Raw genomic sequence first — 21328 nt, 5'->3', positions numbered from 1 at the left:
GGGAGTGTCCTGATATTCCAGGTACTGTCTGTCACGGTTTCCCTTGGCTAGGAAAGGGAATCCCCTGACCCCTTATGCTTCCAGAGTGAAGCGATGCCCTGCCCTGCTTCAGCTCACACTCCGTGGCTGCACCCACTGTCCAACAAGCCCAGTGAGATGAACCCAGTACCTCAGTTGGAAATGCAGAAATCACCCGTCTTCTGCATCGCTCACGCTAGGAGCTGTAGACTGGAGCTGTTCCTGTTTGGCCATCTTGGAACCTGTCGCTACACACTTTCAAACAACCAGATCTTGTGAGAACTCACTATCACGAGAACAGCAACGGGAAAATCTGTCTCCATGATCAAATCACCTCCCACCAGGTCCCTCCCCCAACATTGGGGATTACAATTCAACATGAGATTGGGGTGGGGACACAGAGCCAAACCATATCACATATACTCTAAAGTAAAGGATAAATTGGCTTGTCCAGAAATACTAAAGAGAAGTTTAATTACATTTTCTAATTTGATGAAAGTTAATTGCTTTCTTGAGTTCATTTTGGCTATATTTGTTGAACATATTTTCTTCAGCTTTAAGAAGAGAATAGAAAATTTACAAGGACCTGAAAGCTTCTAAGATAATATATATATCTGTTATAGATGAGATTTTTCCCATTTGGGGGAGTGTCCTGGTGTGTGTTGATTTCAGGGAAAGGAACCGTGTATATTAAAATTTACTATGTATTCAACAGCCACAAACTTAATTGGTTTAGATAATATCTGTTTTATCTCTACTTTTTTTGCATAACCATGGTAGTGCTCACCTGACCTAGGGGTTAGACGCTAATTGGTTACCCTAATTAGTTATTATCCTAAAAATAAAATAAGATAGTGTCTTTACAGCCGGGCACAGTGGCTCATGACTGTAATCCCAGCACTTTTGGGAGGCTGAGGCGGGTGAATCACGAGGTCAGGAGATCAAGAGATCAAGACCATCCTGGCTAACACAGTGGAAACCCTGTCTGTACTGAAAGTACAAAAAAATTGGCTGATGGTGGTGGCGGGCACCTGTCGTCCCAGCTACTTGGGAGGCTGAGGCAGGAGAATGGTGTGAACCCAGGAGGCAGAGCTTGCAACAGAGCGAGACTCCATCTATTTAAAAAAAAAAAAAAAAAAAAGATAATTTCTTTACCTAGTCCCTTTTTTCATCCACATATTGATAAGCAGAGATTTATGAAGAATACCAGTGTTTAGTGCCCTTTACTATTGAGTGTATAGGTAATGTTCCATTTTCTCCAAAGAACCTGAATTACATTCTCTCTTATTTAGAGAAATGGAAACTTTTCCCAACTTTTTATCTGGTGAAAATTAAGCTAAAACTGTTTATTTCCGCATATTTCTGACCTTACCATTGCTTAATGGAAAAGAATTTCACAGCTTTTTGGTTTTTTTCTTTTTGTGAATGATTTTCTCTGATCTTTCTCTTACAGTAAGAAGAGTAGAAGTGTGTCCCCAGAGTGTTTTTAAGCAGGTTAGGGTTTATCATAATCGAAAGGAATTGGTATCTTAGCTCTTTAGAATTTCTGCATTGCCACTTTTTTCTAGGGAAAGCTCAACAGCCTAAAGTAATATTTATTCAGTTCGTTTGGTGGTTGAAATAAAATATGTGTGTGTGTGTATGTGTGTGTGTGTGTGTGTGTGTATGAAAAGTGTGCAGGAAGACACAGCTTTTTGAATGACCAGTGCCGTCACACACAGTTCAGTAAAGACCAGCACATTGTGTTAAGATTTAAGGAATCTACAAATTGCCTTGATAGATCAGTCCTGTGCTCATTAGAACAGTTCAGTACTCTTGCCAGTTCATAGGCCCATTATCTGGCCAATTATAGGCCAAATGGTCACTTAGTTTGAGTATATGTAGTAGTCTAGTGTCTCACTTCACTTGCGTCCCATGCCCCCAAATACGTATGTAGTTTTGTTTTGTTTTGTTTTGTTTTTGAGACCGAGTCTCACTCTGTTGCTCAGGCTGGAGTGCAGTGGTATGATCTTGGCTCACTGCAACCTCCACCTTCAGGGTTCAAGCAATTCTTGTGCCTCAGCCTCCCGAGTAGTTGGGACTACAGGCATGTGCCACCACACTCAGCTAATTTTTTTGTATTTTTAGTAGAGACAGGGTTTCATGGTGTTGCCCTGACCGGTCTCAAACTCCTGGGCTGAAGCAGTCCACCTGCCTCAGCCTCCCAAAGTGCTAGAATTATAAGGGTGAGCCACTATGCCCGGCGTAGTAATTCTTAACAGAATGGAAGCTTTTCCAAATATCTGTAACAAATGTCTTTAATCTAGGGTCCTTTGGGTACCATGATGAGCCTTTAGGGGGACCAAGAACCTACTAAAATTACATGAAGACTTTTGTGTTCAACTGTGTGTGTGTGCGCGCTTAAGGATGGTCCCATAGCTTTCATCAGATGCTTAGAGATCCAAGATCTGGCAGAGTCCTAACTGTTTATAGAGTCATGGCCCAAACTGAAGATCCACATATACTTCATCCACTTTAATACCAAATTTATTGCGACCCTTCAATCAGTCTTACATACTTTTACATAGAACTCAGTCTACTTATTTTTGTTCTATTTAAGTGTTCTAACCTGTCATTGCTATTAAATAGTGGAATTTGAATGTTTTTGTTTTTTAGAGAAATTTGTAGGGGGCAGATTCTGTTTTCTTCGGTTTTTTCTTTTAACTTAGTAAGGCCTTGGCATAATGAATCGCAATAGATGTAACAATTACTTAACCGTGAAAGCATGCAGTGGGGTCAAGTTCTCCAGCACATACGCAGACTTTGAAATTTAAGCCAAAAAGACAGTTTTGGTAATTTGGCTACTGCAGTTACATGTTTTAACTCCTTGAGGTTGTATGGTTTATTTCACATTGGCATGGTTTTGCAACATTCTGCAAATTATGTTTGGTTTATGATAGTATCCAAACACATAAAAATAGTGTAAATGTTTTAACATTTTTTGCTCAGTTAATGTGAATTTGGCAGGAAATACTGCGATAATTTCGGACTGCTCCGTTTTCAGTCAAGATCTGAAATAAAATGTTCAATTCCTAAATGGAAATTTAAGATGTTTGCTTTAAAGCTAGGAGTAATATTTTTTTAATTACATGAACTACTCAGCTAAGATCATTACATATGAAATAGAAGTATTTTCTTCACATTTTTTTTTATGTACAGTAAGATTATACTGAACAAACCCATTTAAAAGTTTCATTCTGGGATCTACAGTTTATATGCAGGTACTATAAAATATTTAAGAATTTGGGAAATAATATAACATATTTAAATACATTTAGCAGTATTTGTTTTGTTGGTGAGTCTTAAAACTTAATAAATTGCTGTTAGTATTGTTTAGTAAATAGTGAAAGAAAGGGATGTTGTTGCTTTTTAAATTTTTAGAGGACCTGTATGGTTTTAACCTGGGGGTGTGGGGTAGTTTGTTTTGCATTAATTCATTTTCTCCCTTAATATTCTTTCTGCAGGATAACTTCAAACTAATGTGTACTAATGCCATGATTTACAATAAACCAGAGACCATTTATTATAAAGCTGCAAAGAAGCTGTTGCACTCAGGGATGAAAATTCTTAGCCAGGTAAGGGAAACTCTTTGTCATAAATAATAGTTATTAAAATCTGTGTCCTTGTTTGTTGGCCATAGTAATACAGATACAATACAGTATTCATTTTATTAGCAGGTTATATTAAAGTAGAAAATACTAAATGAAAAAAATTTTAATAAAGAGAAGAAAAGACAGGAAAATTCTTTCTTGGAATCAGTACAAATAAATATTGGCATTCACTTGTAATTATCTCTTTAGAGATAAAACATCAGCTTGAAACATCAACCTGAATTCCAGGATAAGACTGGCTGAATTGTGAGAACTCTGAAGAGGAAAGCTCTCTGTTTGCATTTGTAGGGGTGGAATCTAATGTTGGTCAGTCCTGTCAGAAGCACAGAATCTCTAGTAAGAAAATACAGTCATGCACTGCATAATACTGTGTATACAGACTGCATATACAATGGTGGTTCCATAAGATTGTAATGCTGTATTTTTACTGTACTTTTGCTATATTTAAATACACAAATACTTCGCATTGTGTTACAGCTGTCTACAGTATTCAGTATGGTAGCATGCTGTACAGGTTCCTAGCCTACGAGCAATAGGCTATATCATTTAGCCAGTTGTCTGGTAGGCTGTACCATCTAGGTTTGTGTAAGTGTACTCATTGATGGTCACACAACAAAATTGCCTAACAGTCCATTTCTCAGAATGTATCCCTTCATTAAGCTACATGTGACTACATACAAATGAGAAAAAGTTCGAAACTGTCTCAAAACCACCTCTGCACAAGAGCAGACTCTTCCTTAAAGGATAAGAATTAATGCATAGTAAGACATTTGAGGTCAGAGAAGTGTGTGTGTAGGCACAGACACATCATCATCAAACTGTAGGAAAGAGCTTAAACATGAGATCTGTACACAGTGGCAAAAATTATGAGTATCACCAGGAAGACAGTTGATAAAAGGCTTTGAAGGGTAAACTGAGATGATCACTGTGCATCCGCTAGAGAAAATAACTCACAAGATAAGCCATATCTTTTGAGGTTTTTCTCACCACTCTGAGTGGGAGAAACCTATTAGTAAGAGACCTCTTTAGGGAACAAATCAAGGGTGATCCTGGCACCATACCGTGGCAGGCAGGCAGAAGAGAGTTTTAGTTTTAATTTTAGCTCTCTTCCACTAACTTGTGGACCTTGGGCAAGACATTAACTACCCTGGGACTCAGTGTTCTCATCCCTGAAGAAGGGTTTAGTCTGTGATCTCCAAGATGATTTCTGGCATTACTGTTCTGATTCTAGATAAGAGGTAGAGTAGAGAGGATACTATGAAAAAGAACCACAAGGTAGGACAGGGATTTTGCAAAGAAGAAATGAGTGGGTATGAGACACTGGTAGAAGGAGAAAGGAATCAGAGTCGAGAGCTTGAGCTCACATTCAGGCGAGTTAAAGGATGATAAAAATAAGTCGTGCATCTGCATATGGTTTTCCGATTTTTATGGTGATTCATTTTTCTGTATTATAGTTTTACATTTAAAGAAATGCCTTGGTGTGCAGATGTCTGAGTGTCTGTGTGCTTGGCTGAGAGATTCTTGGATTTGCTTAACTAGAGAAAGAAAAACATGTTTGGATTGTTGATTATTCTTGCGCTCCTAATATTTAGACAACATCAGTTCCCACCCTTTCCTAAAGACTTGGGAAACTAATGGAAACCAGTTACCCATCTTTGACAACATTTGCAGAGGAAAGAGGAATATGAAATGTTTCCCCATTCTTTGCAGGAAGACTCAGAATCTAGAACCACGCCGTGTTCCAGGTTTAAAGACCTGGAAATGCTTCTTGTTACTGCATTTGAAGTAAAAATGCATTTAACAGATGCAGCCTTTAGTCACTCCAAAATATGTACATTGAATTGGGTGGTTGGAGCCTAATTTTTAATGACGTTTGATTTACTGCTTCCTTAAGTAATGTAGTTAATACAACAAGCAAAAGATTCCATTATCTCTTGAATTTTACTGGCGTGTGGAATGGTTGAAAGCACAGAAAATTAAATTTTCTTCTCCACTTTCCCTTCCCTCTCTGCCTCTTTCTTTCTCTCTCTGTTGTCTTCCTTTTTTTCAGAGCTTTTGCTGTTGAGGAGCCCCACCCATCCTGTGTTATTAGCTTCCTGTTGACTGTTCTCTCCACCCTACATGGGAGGGGTCGTCACAACAGTGATTTTTTTTAAACGTTTAAATTTAGACTTTTTGAGTTAACTCTTCTAATAGTTTGTGCTCCAAGAGAGCCCAGCACACCCTTCCATGAATGGTGTCTTTTCAAAGATAACTGTTTTTGAATGTTCGTTAAAAAGATTGCAGAGTAGTCACTCATTTTTTCAGTTATACTCAAATAGCAACTATTAGTAGACGTGTTATTTTTATAAAGAATGAACAGATGAGGACAGGCGCAGTAGCTCACGCCTGTAATCCCAACACTGGGAGGCCGAGGCGGGCGGATCACCTGAGGTCAGGAGTTTGAGACCAGCCTGACCAACATGGAGAAATCCCGTCTCTACTAAAAATACAGAATTTGCTGGACGTGGTGATGCATGCCTGTAATCCCAGCTGCTCGGGTGGCTGAAGCAGGAAGGTTGAACCCGGAAGGCGGAGGTTGTGGTGAGCCAAGATCATGCCATTTCCAGCCTGGGCAACAAGAGCAAAACTCCGTCTCAAAAAAAAAGAAAGAATGAACAGATGAAGAGTAACTTTTTATCTCCTAAATAAATACTTAAGTAAAATGCTACATTGTAGTACAAGCAAAGTAGTACAAACAATACTATTTGTAACATGGTGGTTTTGAAATCAGACCAATCAAGGTTCAAGTCCTAGCTCTGCCCTTTGGAAGCTGTGTGACCTTAGCCCAGGTAACCTTTCTCAGCCTTTTTCCTGTCCTGTAAAGTGGGATAATAATAGTACTTACCTCATGGAATTGTGTCTGGTACATGGGTAAGCACTAAGTAAATGTTAGCTATATTATTAGCAAAGAACCAGCCCTGTTAGCCATTTAATATTGTAAAATTGAAGATCAGTAATATGCTGACTTGGAGGCATTTTAATTACCAAAAAAAGAAAAAAACATTGCTTGCAAAGGAAAATTAAACTTCACTCTTTCCTGGGACTTGTTTCAAGGTTTAGAAACTTCCTCTAATTGAATTTATTTTGTGCATGTCATTTTTTTTTAAATCCCAAAGCGTTCTTAATGTAAGTTCTGCTTTATAAAATTCTAGAGTGGAAATAAAATTATTACCGAGAACTTAACAGAAATAATTAAACTAATATTTTTAATGTAGCAAAATAAAACGTGTTTTTAAAAATCAAATAAGATTGCTTTTTGTTGTTGTTTTTTGTGTTTTTTGTTTTTTTTGAGACAGTCTCACTGTGTCACCCAGGCTGGAGTGCAGTGGCGCAGTCTCGGCTCACTGCAACCTCTGCCTCCCGGGTTCAAGCGATTCTAATGGATTTGCTTTTTAAACGATACAATTGATTTTGTCAAGGATTCAGAGAAACTGTCAAACACTAATGTAAATTAGTATGTAAATTAGTATACCTTTTCTGGAACGCAGTAATTATCAAAAGCCTCAAAAATACTCATTCCCTTTGACTTTGTTTCCTTTCTAAGAGTTTGTCCTAAAGAGATAGTTGTTCCTAGAGAGATTTATTTATAATGATGTTTATGGTACTTTTATTTATAATAGTAGAAACATGGAAATCTACATGTTCAATCATAGGCCATTAGTTAAATCATGATGTAGATGTGGGATTAAATAGTTATTAAAATATTTTAAATATCTATTGATATGGAGAGGAAATACTTACAATTTATTAACCAAAAAAATGCTTTTTACTAAATATTCAGTATAATTCCAGTTTGCTAAGATATGTAATGGTTGGAAAAGTACTGGAATGATAAACTTGTTAACGCTGTTCTTCTCTGGATGATACATTAAGAAGATTTTTATTTTCTCCTCTACCCATATTTTTATTTGTCCACAATAAAATATATCGCTTTAATGGTTTTAAGATTAATTTAAAAGTCCAGTAAAAAACAGCAAGAACTGTGTTCGTGAGGATCTCACCATCTGCACTACTAATAGAGCATGGTGTGATGAGGAAAGGCCCGACATGAGTGACAGCAAGCCTAGTCTTAGTTGCTGGTTTAGTGACCTTAGGTGAGTCATTTGTTGTTTCTGGGCCACGTTATTCTTGTTTGAATGGCCTCTGGTTCTTTCTAGTTCTTAGTTTCTGTTACTCCACAGAAGTCTTCCCTGCTGTTGCTGTGCAACCCTAAGGAGGTTGCACTCTCTATTTTACCCAGTGATAACTCTCAGAGTAACAGGCAAGGTAGTCATTAGAAACAAATATGCCTTCTTAAAATTTACGCAGAAACCTCAAGCCCTTAACTACAGTGAAAATTTCACAGCGCATCATTGCAGCGGAAAATTAAGCACATGTTTCACAGAATAGAAACAAGACTTCTTTCGTTAGTGAAACCATTTTGCACTCTGAGGAAGGAACTATGCCACCAGCCTGTCTTCTCCTCAAGGCTTGTTGTTTTCACACAGAGTGAAATGCCAGCATCATCAGTGAGCACCCCGGGCTACCAGAATAGAGAGGAACTTCACATGCTCACATGCCCTAGGCTTTGATACACCTAACAGTTCTTAACTGTCAAAAGATAAGCCAGTCTGTTAAACACAAAATGTTAACACACCATTAAACTAAATTTTACTCTTCCAATTCAGTACGTCAAAGAATACTTCATCTTAATTCATACTTTCTCCTTTGTTAACTTTCTGATAGGGCAATAAAGTTGTAAAGCTTTCTATGAAGTTGGAAATTAAATTTTAAGAATTGAAGGTATAGGCATTATCATGGTTTCCAAATACAATACTCTCTTGGTATATGATTACATTTCATTGTTTTTCTTCCCTGGTTAATGACAGGATAAGTACAAACTCCTGTGGGAAAAAATGCTTTACTTTAAAAGTTAATGACAAACATATAATAAGAATATTTTTGAATATGTTTAGGAAAGAATTCAGAGCCTGAAGCAGAGCATAGACTTCATGGCTGACTTGCAGAAAACTCGAAAGCAGAAAGATAGAACAGACACCTCACAGAGTGGGGAGGACGGAGGCTGCTGGCCGAGAGAGAGAGAGGACTCTGGAGATGCCGAAGCACACGCCTTCAAGAGTCCCAGCAAAGAAAACAAAAAGTAAAAGATCTTTGGGATGTTAAGGTCAAACTGTCTTCTTCAAGCTAGTAACGGGGAGAAATACTGATTCAGGGCCTGACTTGGGAAGACCAAGTGCTAGTGTGTCCGTAGTGGTGGTGTTTGGGCATGAAAGTCCATTTTGATGGTGTAATACCCCTCTTCTCATATGAAGCACTATATGGGATTGTCCAAACAGTTCAGAAAGCAGTTCTAATGTATTTTCTTACTGAAGTAGTTTTAAAACCTATAAAGTAACTTTTGGGACTCATATGGTCAGTGAGTTTATTTAAATAGAACTGTTTTGTTTAAAAAAAAAAAATGCATAGTCATTACCTCCTTCCATAAAGCAGCAAGGAGCTCAGTGGGAGCACAGTCACTGCTGTGTCTTAAGCAGATGAGCTGTCACTGCAGCGTGCCCATGTTTTCCACCCAACATCAGCTGGTGGGAGCAACGCTGAACCACTGTTCCACCCAGGCAGCCACCTGTGAAGCTGGCAGCAGCCGCGTTTGCTCACTCACACCACTGGGAGCCAGCCCTGACTGCTCAGCACCTCACTGCCAACTTTGAGGAGGGTAGTAGTTAGCAGTTTGGGATTTTTGCTGTCATAATGCAAAGACAGTAGTAAACTAGTGACAAGTTTTTCTTTGTTCTAAGATTTACACACTGCAGTGCTTGTTTTAAATTTAAATTTTAAAAATCAAACTTTAAAAGAACAATGGTATATTCTTCTCCCTTACAAAGTACTGTTTGAGGTAGAACTAATTTTTTTGTAAGTTCCCAGAAAAACGTTTAACACAAGTAACACTGAACAGAAAAAGGTAGGGAAATAGCATGTTAGGTGTGCCTTACTGTTTCTGTTCTTTAATTAGAGACCCTTAACCAGGTCATCAAGGAAATAAGTTTCAATGAGTGACTGTAGTCCAAATGTCTCGAGACCACTTTAGTTGTATTCATATTTAGAATTCATTTGAATGTTTTCATCGTATCTTTGTTTTTTTTTACTTAGTATTAATGTGTGTTTTCAGGAAAGACAAAGATATGCTTGAAGATAAGTTTAAAAGCAATAATTTAGAGAGAGAGCAGGAGCAGCTTGACCGCATCGTGAAGGAATCTGGAGGAAAGCTGACCAGGCGGCTTGTGAACAGTCAGGTGATTGAGCTTTGCCTTTCTTTTCTCTACCTACTGATTTGGGACATCTGAAACTTGTAGTTTTTAAGTTGCTTGCATATTTTTTAATCCATGTCTGCCATAGAGCTCTTCATCAGTATAATACTTAGCAGGAAAAAAATTAATAACAGACGATTCCCTACAGTGAGTTTATCAGGATGTTAAATGCGTTTTCAACTCATGATATTTTCAACTTACAATGGGTTTATTGGATGTAACTCCATTGTAAGTTGAGGACCATCTATGTTCATTTATAAAGTACATGATTAATCTTACCCACTTTCACTGGATTTTTTAAAAAGGAAGTTATAATATTTTCTAAAATGGGAACATGAACTACATAATTTAAGTTTACAAGAAAACATTCATATTTACAAGAAATCATATTGTTTAGCACATTGGTTTTATTTATTTAATTTTAGATTCAAGGGGTACATACACAATTTTGTTACGTGGGTATATTGCATGATGTTGAGATTTGAGCTTATCTTGAACCCATCACCCAAATAGTGAACATAGTACCCAGTAGGAAGTTTTTGAACCCTTGCCCCCTTCCCTCCCTGCCCCCTTTTAGCATTTCCAGTGTCTGTTCTTCCCATTTTTGTGTCCATGTGCACCAGTGTTTAGCTCCTACTTTTAAGTGAGAACATGCAATATTTGTTTTTCTGTTTCTGCATTAATTTGTTTAGGATAGTGGCCTCCGTCTTCATCCGTGTTGTTGCAAGGGACATGATTTGATTCATTTTTATGGTTGTGTAGTATTCCATGGTGTGTGTGTGTACTGCATTTTCTTTACCTAGTCTTTTGTTGGTGGGCACCTAGGTTGATTCTGTGTCTTTGTTGTGCACAGTGCTGCAGTACACATACAAATGCATGTATCTTTTGAGTAAAATGATTTTTTTTCCTCTGGGTACATACCTAGGATTGCTGGGTCAAATTGTAATTCTATTTTTAGTTCTTTGGGAAATCTTCAAACAGCTTTCCACAGGAGCTGAACTAATTTACATTCTCACCAACAGTGAGCATTCCCTTTTCTCCACAACCTTGCCAGCATCTTTTTTTTTTTTTTTTTTTTGAGTTTTCAGTAATGATATAATATGGTATCTTATTGTGGTTTTGATTTGCATTTCTCCAATGATCAGTGATGTTGAGCATTTTCTCAGACGTTTGTTGGCTGCTTGTATGTCTTCTTTTGAGTAGTGTCTGTTCATGTCGTTTGCCCAGTTTTTAATGGGGCTATTTGTTTGTTTCTTGTTGATTTAAGTTCCTTATAGATACTGGGTATTAGTCCTTTATTGGATGCGTAGTTCACACATATATTCTCCTGTTCTGTAGGATGTATCTTTACTTTGTTGATAGTTTCTTTGGCTGTTCAGAAGGTCTGTAGTTTAATTAAGTCCCACTTGTGAATTTTTGTTTTTGTCACTTTTGAGAACATAGAAAATTCTTTGCCAAGGCCCATGTCCAGAAGAGTATTTCCAAGGTTTTCTTCTAGGATTTTTATAATTTGAGGTCGTACTTTTAAGTGTTTAATCCATTTGGAGTTAATGTTTGTATATTGTGAGAGATAGGAGTTCAGTTTCATTTTTCTGCACATGGTTAGCCAGTTTTCTTAGCACCGTTTATTGAATGGTCTTTCTACATTGTTTATTTTTGTCAACTTTGTCAAAGATCAGTTGGTTGTATGTATGTGGCTTTATTTCTGGGTTCTCTGTTCTGTTCCATTGGTCTGTGGGTTATTTTGTTTATTTTTACCTGTATCGTGCTGTTTTAGTTATTGTAGCCTTGTAGTTTTATGGGAGCTTTTGTTTGGTTTGGTTTAATTTTGAGACAGGTTTTCACTCTGTCACCCAGGCTGGAGTGTGCAGTGGCACGATCTTGGCTCACTACAGCCTACGCCTCAGGAGCTCAAGCAATTCTCCTGCCTCAGCTTCCCAAGTGGCTGAAACTACAGGTGCATGACACCATGTCCGGCTAATTTTTGTATTTTTTGTAGAAATGAGGTCTCACCGTATTGCCTAGGCTGGTCTCTAACACCTGAACTCAAGCAATCCACCCAACTCAGCCTCCCAAAGTGCTAGGATTACAGACGTGAGCCACCATGCCCAACCTGTAGTATAGTTTGAAATTGGGTAATGTGATGCCTCTGACTTTGTTCTTTTTGCTTAGAATTGCTTTGACGCTTCAGGCTCCTTTTTGGTTCCATGTGAATTTTGGAATAGTTTTTTCTGAATCTGTGAAGAATGATGTTGGGAATTTTATAGGAATAGCATTGAATCTGTAGATTGCTTTAGACAGTATGGACGTTTTAACAATATTGATTCTTCCATGAGCATGGGATGTTTTTCCATTTGTGTCATCTATGATTTCTTTCAGCAGTGTTTTTTAGTTCTTCTTGTAGAGATCTTTCACCTCCTTACATATACTTCTAGGTATTTTATTTTTTGTGTGGCTTTTGTGAATAGGATTGCATTCTTGAGTTGGCGCTCAGCTTGAACATTATTGGTGTATAGAAATGCTACTGATTTTTGTAAATCGATGTTGTGTCTTTACCAAAAACACATTTTTCTTTATATACTATGTATATAGAATTGTTTCTCTTATATCTGGTAATTTTAATAATATATATTAGCTATTTTAACTCTTAGTAACCCTAATTTCAAGTGAAAACCCTAAGATTACTTAATATAACATGACTTTAAGATTTAAAATTACAGAAGAGAATTTTGAAACTAGTTTTATTTAACAAGGATTACTGAAGTTGTGTGAACTAGAAGGCATTTGAGCCAAGTTCTATTTTTTTTAATAAAATAATTGATTTAAGCACTTTTCTTTGGTCAGTTGATTAGAGCGCTTTCATATATTTTGATAGTGATATATCACATACACATGACACATATATAGACATACAAACACACAGAAACAGATCTTCTAGATTTATAAGATTCTTCATTTGCCAGTTTTCACTCTCCCCCTCGTAGACTGTCTATCATTTCCAAAGTCATAACAAAGTAGATGAAACAAGGTAGAAAATTTACATCTCAAAGGCACAAAACCTAAACCTAAACACCATTACCTGAAAACAAGATTGCCAGAAGGAGGTTTCAGTGAGCCAAGATCTTGCCACTGCACTCTAGCCTGGGCAAGAGTGAGACTTTCTCTCAAAGAAAAAAAAAAAAAGATGTCGTCTTTTCAACTTGTTTCCTTATTAGATTACTGGTTTCAAGGAGGGGAGCCCTTTAAGGAACAGGGCCAAGAAAGCATGCAGCTTTTAGAGCCTAATACTTACTGGAAGGCAGATTTTAGATCACCCCAAATCACTGAATCCTGGGTCCCCAGAAGGCCTTAGAGATCAGGTAATACAATACAGAAAAGAGCAGAGTTTTAGATCTGAGAGGAATCTGTCTGCTTACAACTCTTGATATTCTGTGAGGAAAAACAGAGATTCTTCCCAAAAAGAGGAGTATTTGATGCCTTTATTGTTTACCTCAAGGGATCAGAAGCTGCCAGAAATTCCATCAGGTCCCTAATATGGTATGGAGGGTGGCAAGAGGAAGGAGGGCTAGCCAAACAGAACTCAGTTGACTGAGACATTTTACAGGGCCATTACAGCGGCATTAAAACAATAGACATATGTTTGTATATGTATAGCCCAAATAGCAGTTTTAACTGAGCCAACATTTGAATATAGAGCTCTTTTTCAAAAAAATATTTTTCCTAATTGTAATTCCTACTCAAGCTGTTTTACTTTTGCTTCTGCTGCTAGCTGGGCTCCTGTTGACAAACAAGCAGCCCACAAAAGTGGCCGTCTTGCTGCAGTGGCTGCCAACTGCCCTTCATGACCACAGTGCGACAGATGGCTCTCAGCCAACAATCACTGAAAATACACTGGCGTTTTCAGGGCATCCTTGTACTCACACACAGGCATCTAAAACGTGAGCCACACCACTCCACGTGGAAGTGGCTGCCACCTGGGATTTCCCCCACAGATGCTTCCTTCCCTTTGCCCATTTCTTGGTCCCTCAACTCCTGGCTAGCTCACCACATGTTCCAGCTTAAATGTTTCCAGAAAGAAACATTTAATGGGGACTTAGGAACAGAAGCCATGTCTGTGTCTTGGGTGGCAGTGAGATGGTGGGTCCCTGCCCACATTGGTTTTAAAGCCAAGTAAGTGTGTACATGCCTTTAAGCAAGCCACTGCCCTTTCCTGGTCCGTAGTAGCCTTTTTTGATAGACTGGGGAGAACTAGGTAGCCTTAAGGACCCACAGAGCTAGGCCGGGCGCGGTGGCTCAAGCCTGTAATCCCTGCACTTTGGGAGGCCGAGACGGGCGGATCACGAGGTCAGGAGATCGAGACCATCCTGGCTAACATGGTGAAACCCCGTCTCTACTAAAAAATACAAAAAACTAGCCGGGCGCGGTGGCGGGCGCCTGTAGTCCCGGATACTCGGGAGGCTGAGGCAGGAGAATGGCGTGAACCCGGGAGGCGGAGCTTGCAGTGAGCTGAGATCCGGCGACTGCACCACTCCAGCCTGGGTGACAGAGCAAGACTCCGTCTCAAAAAAAAAAAAAAAGGACCCACAGAGCTCTTAGAATTCTGAGATTTTCCTCACCTCCATTTCTCTAGCCCATCATCCCCTGTATACCTGGAGACAGGTGTGAAAGTCAGTACCTTGAGTTTAATGATTAGCCACCTGTAATATTAGTTAGGTTAAAATAAGGCTTTGTGGTTTGCTGCATATATGAATATGGTACAGACTGAGCATCCCTAATCCAAAAATTCGAAATCTGAAATTTGGTCCAAAATCTGAAATTTTTTGAGCTCCGACATGATGACATAAGTGGAAACTTCCACACATGACCTCATGTGACGGGTGCACAAAATTATTTAAACTATTGTATAAAATTACTTTCCGGCTGTGTCTGTAACGTATGTATGAAACATAAATGAATTTTATGTTCCATCCCTAAGATATCTCATTATGTATATGTAAATATTCCAAAATCTGGGAAAATCTGCAATCCACAACACCCTAGTATCAAGCCTTTCGGATAAAGGATACTCAGCGTGTTTGTATAAAACACTTCATTCCATCTGAATACTTTGGGTCATTGCAGTGCGAATTCGAAAGAAGAAAACCAGATGGAACAACAACATTGGGACTTCTCCATCCTGTGGATCCCATTGTAGGAGGTAGGATCAGAGTAAAACTGTGCATGAACTTGATGCTGTTTGGCAGAGAACAGTAACCTGGGTTAACATTTTAAAGCAACAAGCTTGAATATTGATCAGTCTAACTGTGTCATTATGCAGAGGATCTAGCTAGACGTCATGTATTTCATGGTAATAGCTAGCCTAACTTTCACTTCATCTTAGAATAGGTACGGTATATCAAGTTTTCCTTAAAATTCAAAGTTTTGAAATATTTTAAACCCACCATTAACAAAGCCATAATTTAGATAGTAATTCCTAGCCCTGATTTTAAGAGACTTTAGTATAGACACTCAGTTTAGAGGTATCTCATACCCACAGATTATGATATTATAAATTTAACTGATCTCTTTATTTCAGTGAATAAATGAATGTATATGCCACATAGTGCCTTAATAATAATGGAGGGTGTATGCTTAGTGACATCGTATCTTTCACTGAAGTCAGTAGAAAGTTTGTAAAGATTGGGAATCTTTAGAGCCTCAGTCATATTTTTGTTTTCTCAAATGATGTTTTAATGGAAATAATATAGGTTATATTTTGAATTTCAATGTCAGAATTAGAACTTTTTGTCACTGGTCTGAGGGGAGAATCATGTATTGAGATATGCAAATGTGACAGTGTTAATTTAGTCAACAAATATTTATTTTCATACTGTCATAATGAGAGAAGTAATTGGAAATACGAAAATGAATAATGACAGAATTTTTACCCTTAAGGCAACAGTCTCTGATGTTTATTGTTTGCTATGAGCAGGGTGCTGTCTTAGGAGCTAGCTGTATAGTAGAGAACAAAACAGAGAGAGAGGAGTCTCTTTTCCTTAGGTTCTATGAAGTCGGGGGAGGAGGGCTCATGTAAAAAGAAGTCTGTCCTTAATCAGTACTATGCAGGTATGTGTCTATAATGAATAAATACTACAAAGGAAGAGAACAGCTGTGATCATAATGGAAGATACCGACCTAGTGTTTGGGGGTCAGGGAAGGCGTCCTTAAGGAGATGATGTTTAGGTTGAGTAAGGGATGAGAGAACAGCAGGTGTGAAAACCTTGAAGCAGGGAATAGCATTTGAAGATGGAAAGAAGGGGACCATGAATGTTCTCTAAAGGAGAACAGTAATAGAAGAAAAGGAGCTAGTGCTGTTTTCAAAACAAAACTCAGTTTTTACTTTGATGCAAACAAGTAGAATTTTATATGACCATAGGTCAAAGAATGCCACCGGATTGAGAACATTGCTCTTTCTGGTATAGCTGTGGTAAACATTTGGTGTTAGGAGATGCAGCTAACTGATGGAGGTGACACCTTAAGATCTGCTGCTTTCTGTGAAGCCAGGAGTGTGGTCTCTGCCTTTGGTCTGGTTTCCTGGGTTTCCAGTTTCTGAGACATAATCAAATGTGGCCAAAGCTGATTTGGCTCCCCGTGTGCACAGCTCCCTCTGTAGGCCACTTTCGTGGTTTAAGGTAGAAGACACCCCTGTTCATCTTCTCAGCTTCATCATCTGGTACCCGTACCCATTAGGAAACCAAATTCCAGACTGTTCACTGAGAAGGAGAGGAGATCTGATTTAGATGTTCAGTTGGTTAACAGTGCCTTCACCACACCGGTCACTGGTGGCAGTAGCCTCCGTTGCAGGCTGATCATGTGACACAGACTCTTCTTCAGGAGAGCAGATGCCCCTCTGTTAGATACTGTGGGAGACCACATCTTCTCCTGCCAGCATCTTTTGCAGTCCCCTCAGGTGCCCACCCATGATTTCTCTATGTCACGTATTCCCAGCTTCATCACAGGGATTCATTCCTGGCTAATGCCTGTTCTCATTTCACTAAAAGTGTGCCTTTCATAGACACTCATTTATCCTTCATGTGTTAGTAGCCCTTTTGTCTTTAATGCAGGTGTTTTCCCTCAATCTTTTACTAACCTTTGTACTGGTTAACTTTCATCTTAACATTAGAAATCCCAGCTTTTAAAAGTTTTCATGGCTTTTGTTTTTAATAAAAGTCTAATTTTTTAAGTCAAGTGTATGTGGTTATAAAGAATTCCAGGAAGCAGGAGAGTGTAATGAACAGGTCTAAGTTTTGGTCCTGGCTGTAGCTCTGCCTTTCTGAGCTTTGATTTTCTTATAAAAGTGGGTGTAGTAAGGGTTTCCCAGCCTCCTTCACGGTCATGCAGATGCCATGCAGTGGTGTATGCGGAGTCACTCGGCAGAGGGCCCCGTGGGTCATGGCCATGTAGGCCTCCTTCACTGTGCTCAGTTTTATGTTGTAGAGCCAGGCTACTGCCCTGTGAGACTGGGAATGACAACTGGAAGACTTCAGTCTGGAGTGAATACTTTGCAGGGGTTCAAAGAGGATAAAAGGAACAAAGTCACTCCAGGTGAGGCTCCTGCATAGAAGTCATTTTTTTCTCTTCTCTGTTTTGGGGTATTAGGGAAAGGAAGCACAATTACGCTTTATTCACTAGATGGGTACCAGTATCTTGGTGGTATTTTTGCAACATTAATTAGCTATTTTATTAACTTCAGAAGAGACTGGAAAATTGGGTATTCATATTCAAAATGAGTTTTGTTCTTTATTGTTCCTCTCCTCTCCCTTGTAGGGAAGAATTCACTTGAGTTGTACCTTTACAAGTACCTGTTTGGGAGAAAATATCTTAGATTTGCGAACCAGTCAATGAAGTAGTAAAGTTAGGAGAGAATAAATCATCTTTTGGTAAAACAAGAAAATAGATTGACATACAAGTTAAAGAATAGTGTTACAGTATTTGATTTTTTCAACAGTGTTGTATTTGAATTATGGGCCCTACAGTTCTTATGCACCGCATTATGACTCCACATTTGCGAATATCAGCAAGGATGATTCTGATTTAATCTATTCAACCTATGGGGAAGACTCTGATCTTCCAAGCGATTTCAGGTGAGTCTCCAGTTAATATTCTGATTACATTTGTTTAAAAACATTAATGTACATACGTGATTTGTGGGTAGACTGACAAAACTGGCCGAGTAGTAAAAAATGTGCTCAGTAATTTTTTTTAGCTGACAATAATGGATTCATAGTTACTGTTATCCTTTAGTGGAGAGAGAGCATGTCTCCCTGATGGTGGCATCTGCAGTATTTTAATTCTTAAACAAAAGTATATTTTTAAAGAGACTACCTCAGCCAGTACTAAAGTTTAGGTACTTGTTACTTCAAAATGTTGACATGCCATCTGTTCTCTTATAACATGTTGTGTGTCAGTGAGTTATGGTCCAAACTTGATCAGTTTGGGAACCCACAGTGCATTTTGCCCGAGAAAGGAGGCAGGATAGGATGGCTCTATTCCATAGGCAACCCACATAAAAGCCTTTTTGACCAATCATATGCCAGGTAGACCATTGCAGTTAAACTCAGCCATTCTTTATTGCATGTTTCTGTGGGAAGATCATCTCTGTGTTCCTGTTTAGGATGCTGAGCAGTTTGGATCCCATCAACACAATGAGATCTGTCCTGACTTAGCAGGATTCTGGCTCAGGACGGGATGCTGAGCTTGGGTTATGGCAGTAGTTTACTGGATATTATTCCTTCTTAGCAGTAGTACCTTGTTAATTTTCATTATGTGTAAGAAATTAACCCTGTAGATTCACCAGTCCCCTGTTTCTCTGATAAAGGGAGAATCTGTTCACTTTCACATTAGTAAGTGTGGTTTGATGGTGGTGGTTTTTAACAGGGTAGGGGTCCATAAGTCTGAAGTTGACTGTGGTTTCAGATCAAGCCATTTAATCTTTTAGACCTCAGCAGCCTGAATTAATTCTTTCTGGATTATGTATCTGCATACCACAAATAGGGATTGCACAGGGAAACAATACTGGCAAAGGCCCATGCCCTCTTGTCAAATGATGACAAGTGCTTTGGAGAAAAGTAAAGCAGCAGAGAAGGAGAGAGTAGTGCTGGGGCTGTGAGAGGGGTGCACTTTTAAATCAGTCAGGAAAGTCTGCACAAAAGGGAAAGTTGAGCAAAAACTGAAGGAGGTGAGGAAGCAAGCAAGGCTGCCACCTGAGAGAGCATTCCAGGCAGCGCAGGAGCTATGCAGAGGGCCTGAGTGAGAGCCTTCCCAACACACTTGAGGAACAGCAGGAAGAAGCAGAAGTGTGCAGGCACATGGCCAGGGAGGGCGTTGGTGAGAGTAGGTCCTTATAAGCACTTTGAATTTTATTCTCAGTGAGATGGAAACTACTGGTGGATTGCGAGCAGAAGAGTGACCCAGTCCAGCTTATGATGTTTAAAGGATCACCCTGGCTACTCTTGGAGAATAGACTGTAGAGAGGCAAGGACAGAAGTAGGGAGATGAGAAATGGACCGGGGGAGTAGCAGGTGAGGTTCTGAGAAGGGCTCAGTCTCAGCCAGTAGGATTTCTTTACTGATTGAAGTGGGATGTGGGAGAGATGTCGAGGCTGACTCCAGGGTTTGCACACTGAGCTTGGAAGGCTGCAGTTGCTATTTACTGAGAAAGGGGAGACTTTGGAACATTACTTAGTGGGGAAGATCTAGCATTTCAGTTTTGTATGTTTTAAGCTTGAGATGTCTGTTAGACTTCCATGTGGAGCACCAAAGGGTGTGGTCCAAACTGGACATGTGACTTTTGAGAGTTTTTTGATCCCAGATGAAAGTCCTGAGGTGAAGGTGATCACTGTAGACAGGAAGTGAAAGGGCGGGGAGCAGAAGATTCAGGGACTGAGCCTGCACCCCTGTCACTGAGGTCTCATTTTTCTTTGGAACATTTTATTTTTACTGTGTTCTTCATATTAATTCTCTCATGATAATGTTATTGCTAATTTGTAGATACCATGTTGTGTCTAGGCAGAAATTTGATGTATAACCGAGGGCATCTAATGGGAACAGTTGGCTCTGATAGGAGGATAAAGCCAGTGGAGGTGATTTATGTGAGACTTTCCTCTCTCTTGCAGCATCCATGAGTTTTTGGCCACATGCCAAGATTATCCGTATGTCATGGCAGACAGTCTACTGGATGTTTTAACAAAAGGAGGTCATTCCAGGACCCTACAAGAGATGGAGATGGTAAGAACGCTGCTAACGGAACAGGGTAATTTATTATCGACTCTCAAGCATTAGTCATTCAGTATAATGAAACCATGGGATTAACCAGTATGACAGCTGAACTCCGTGGCCCTGAAAGACAGCCCAGCCCGGGTGGAGGCCACGGGTGGACAATGAACGGAAAGGAGTAGCTTAGCTACTAGGATCTGTGAGGGCCCGAGCATTATCCTTATCTCATCTTGGGAATGTAGGACTCAGAAATGGGGTTTACAACTCAGAAGTCGGTGTTGTGTCCTCTAACAAAAAAGCAAAGTTTTGCTCACTGGCCTGAAACTAAGTTGGCTAAAATGATAGGGAATGGCTTTTCCTTATGCAGTAATAGCACATTGGGAGGAACCTCAAGTTAAAAAGTAAAAAGCTTCCTCATTGCTATTTTATTAACACTTGTAAGCTATCTCTAGTGCAGCTGCAGATAGTTCGTAATCTGGAATCATTCAGAGTTGTGGCTCAAGGATTAGAACCAGAAAATGTTCCTGCTGATACAGAAGAGAGTTGATCTCCAGAATGTTCCTGTCACAATAGTTAGAGAAACCCTGTGTCTCTTGGAGATCTAACTCTTAATGGTGACTGCGACTGTAGTGCCTGGTACCCTGCTCACAACCGCACATATGGTTGCTGGGTGACCTGTCAGCAGAGCTGAGGTTAGTGCCTCAGTCAGGCTCAACGATGACTGCTGTAAAATATCTGCACTCAGACCGCTTTCATCACACAACCTAAAAACTGAAACTTTACATCAATTAAAAATACACATTTTTTTTTACCATATCCTTCTCATCAATTAATCTGAATGAATTAATAATCTAACGAAAATTGAATATTTTTCATTTGGTGAATATGGCAATGTGTTTCAAAATGTTAAGTGTCTCTGTCCTTCAATATAGCAGTTCTTCTCAGAATTTATTCTAGAAAAAATATAAAAGTTACATATAAGGATACATTGTTCATAATTTTTAGAAATTGGGAATTGGTTAAATAACTGACAACAGAACCTTTCAAAGAAAGATGACAT

General features: G+C 39.1%; 1 protein-coding gene across 6 annotated transcripts in view; it reads left to right on the top strand.

Annotated features, from left to right (window-relative positions):
- Window positions 1-21328, top strand: part of BRD7 (bromodomain containing 7) — a 55198-nt gene that overhangs the window by 25905 nt on the left and 7965 nt on the right. For all 6 annotated transcript variants that reach the window (XM_077985625.1, XM_077985626.1, XM_015126105.3 and 3 more), the window contains exons 6-12: window positions 3522-3632; window positions 8666-8850; window positions 9877-10000; window positions 15137-15212; window positions 17492-17599; window positions 18003-18138; window positions 20169-20280. In XM_077985625.1, coding sequence (XP_077841751.1) covers window positions 3522-3632; window positions 8666-8850; window positions 9877-10000; window positions 15137-15212; window positions 17492-17599; window positions 18003-18138; window positions 20169-20280 — 852 coding nt within the window. The remainder of the gene's footprint in view (window positions 1-3521; window positions 3633-8665; window positions 8851-9876; window positions 10001-15136; window positions 15213-17491; window positions 17600-18002; window positions 18139-20168; window positions 20281-21328) is intronic.

This window comes from Macaca mulatta, chromosome 20 (genome assembly GCF_049350105.2).
Source record: "Macaca mulatta isolate MMU2019108-1 chromosome 20, T2T-MMU8v2.0, whole genome shotgun sequence".
NCBI lineage: Eukaryota > Metazoa > Chordata > Mammalia > Primates > Cercopithecidae > Macaca > Macaca mulatta.
This window is presented reverse-complemented; position numbering and strand designations above follow the sequence as displayed.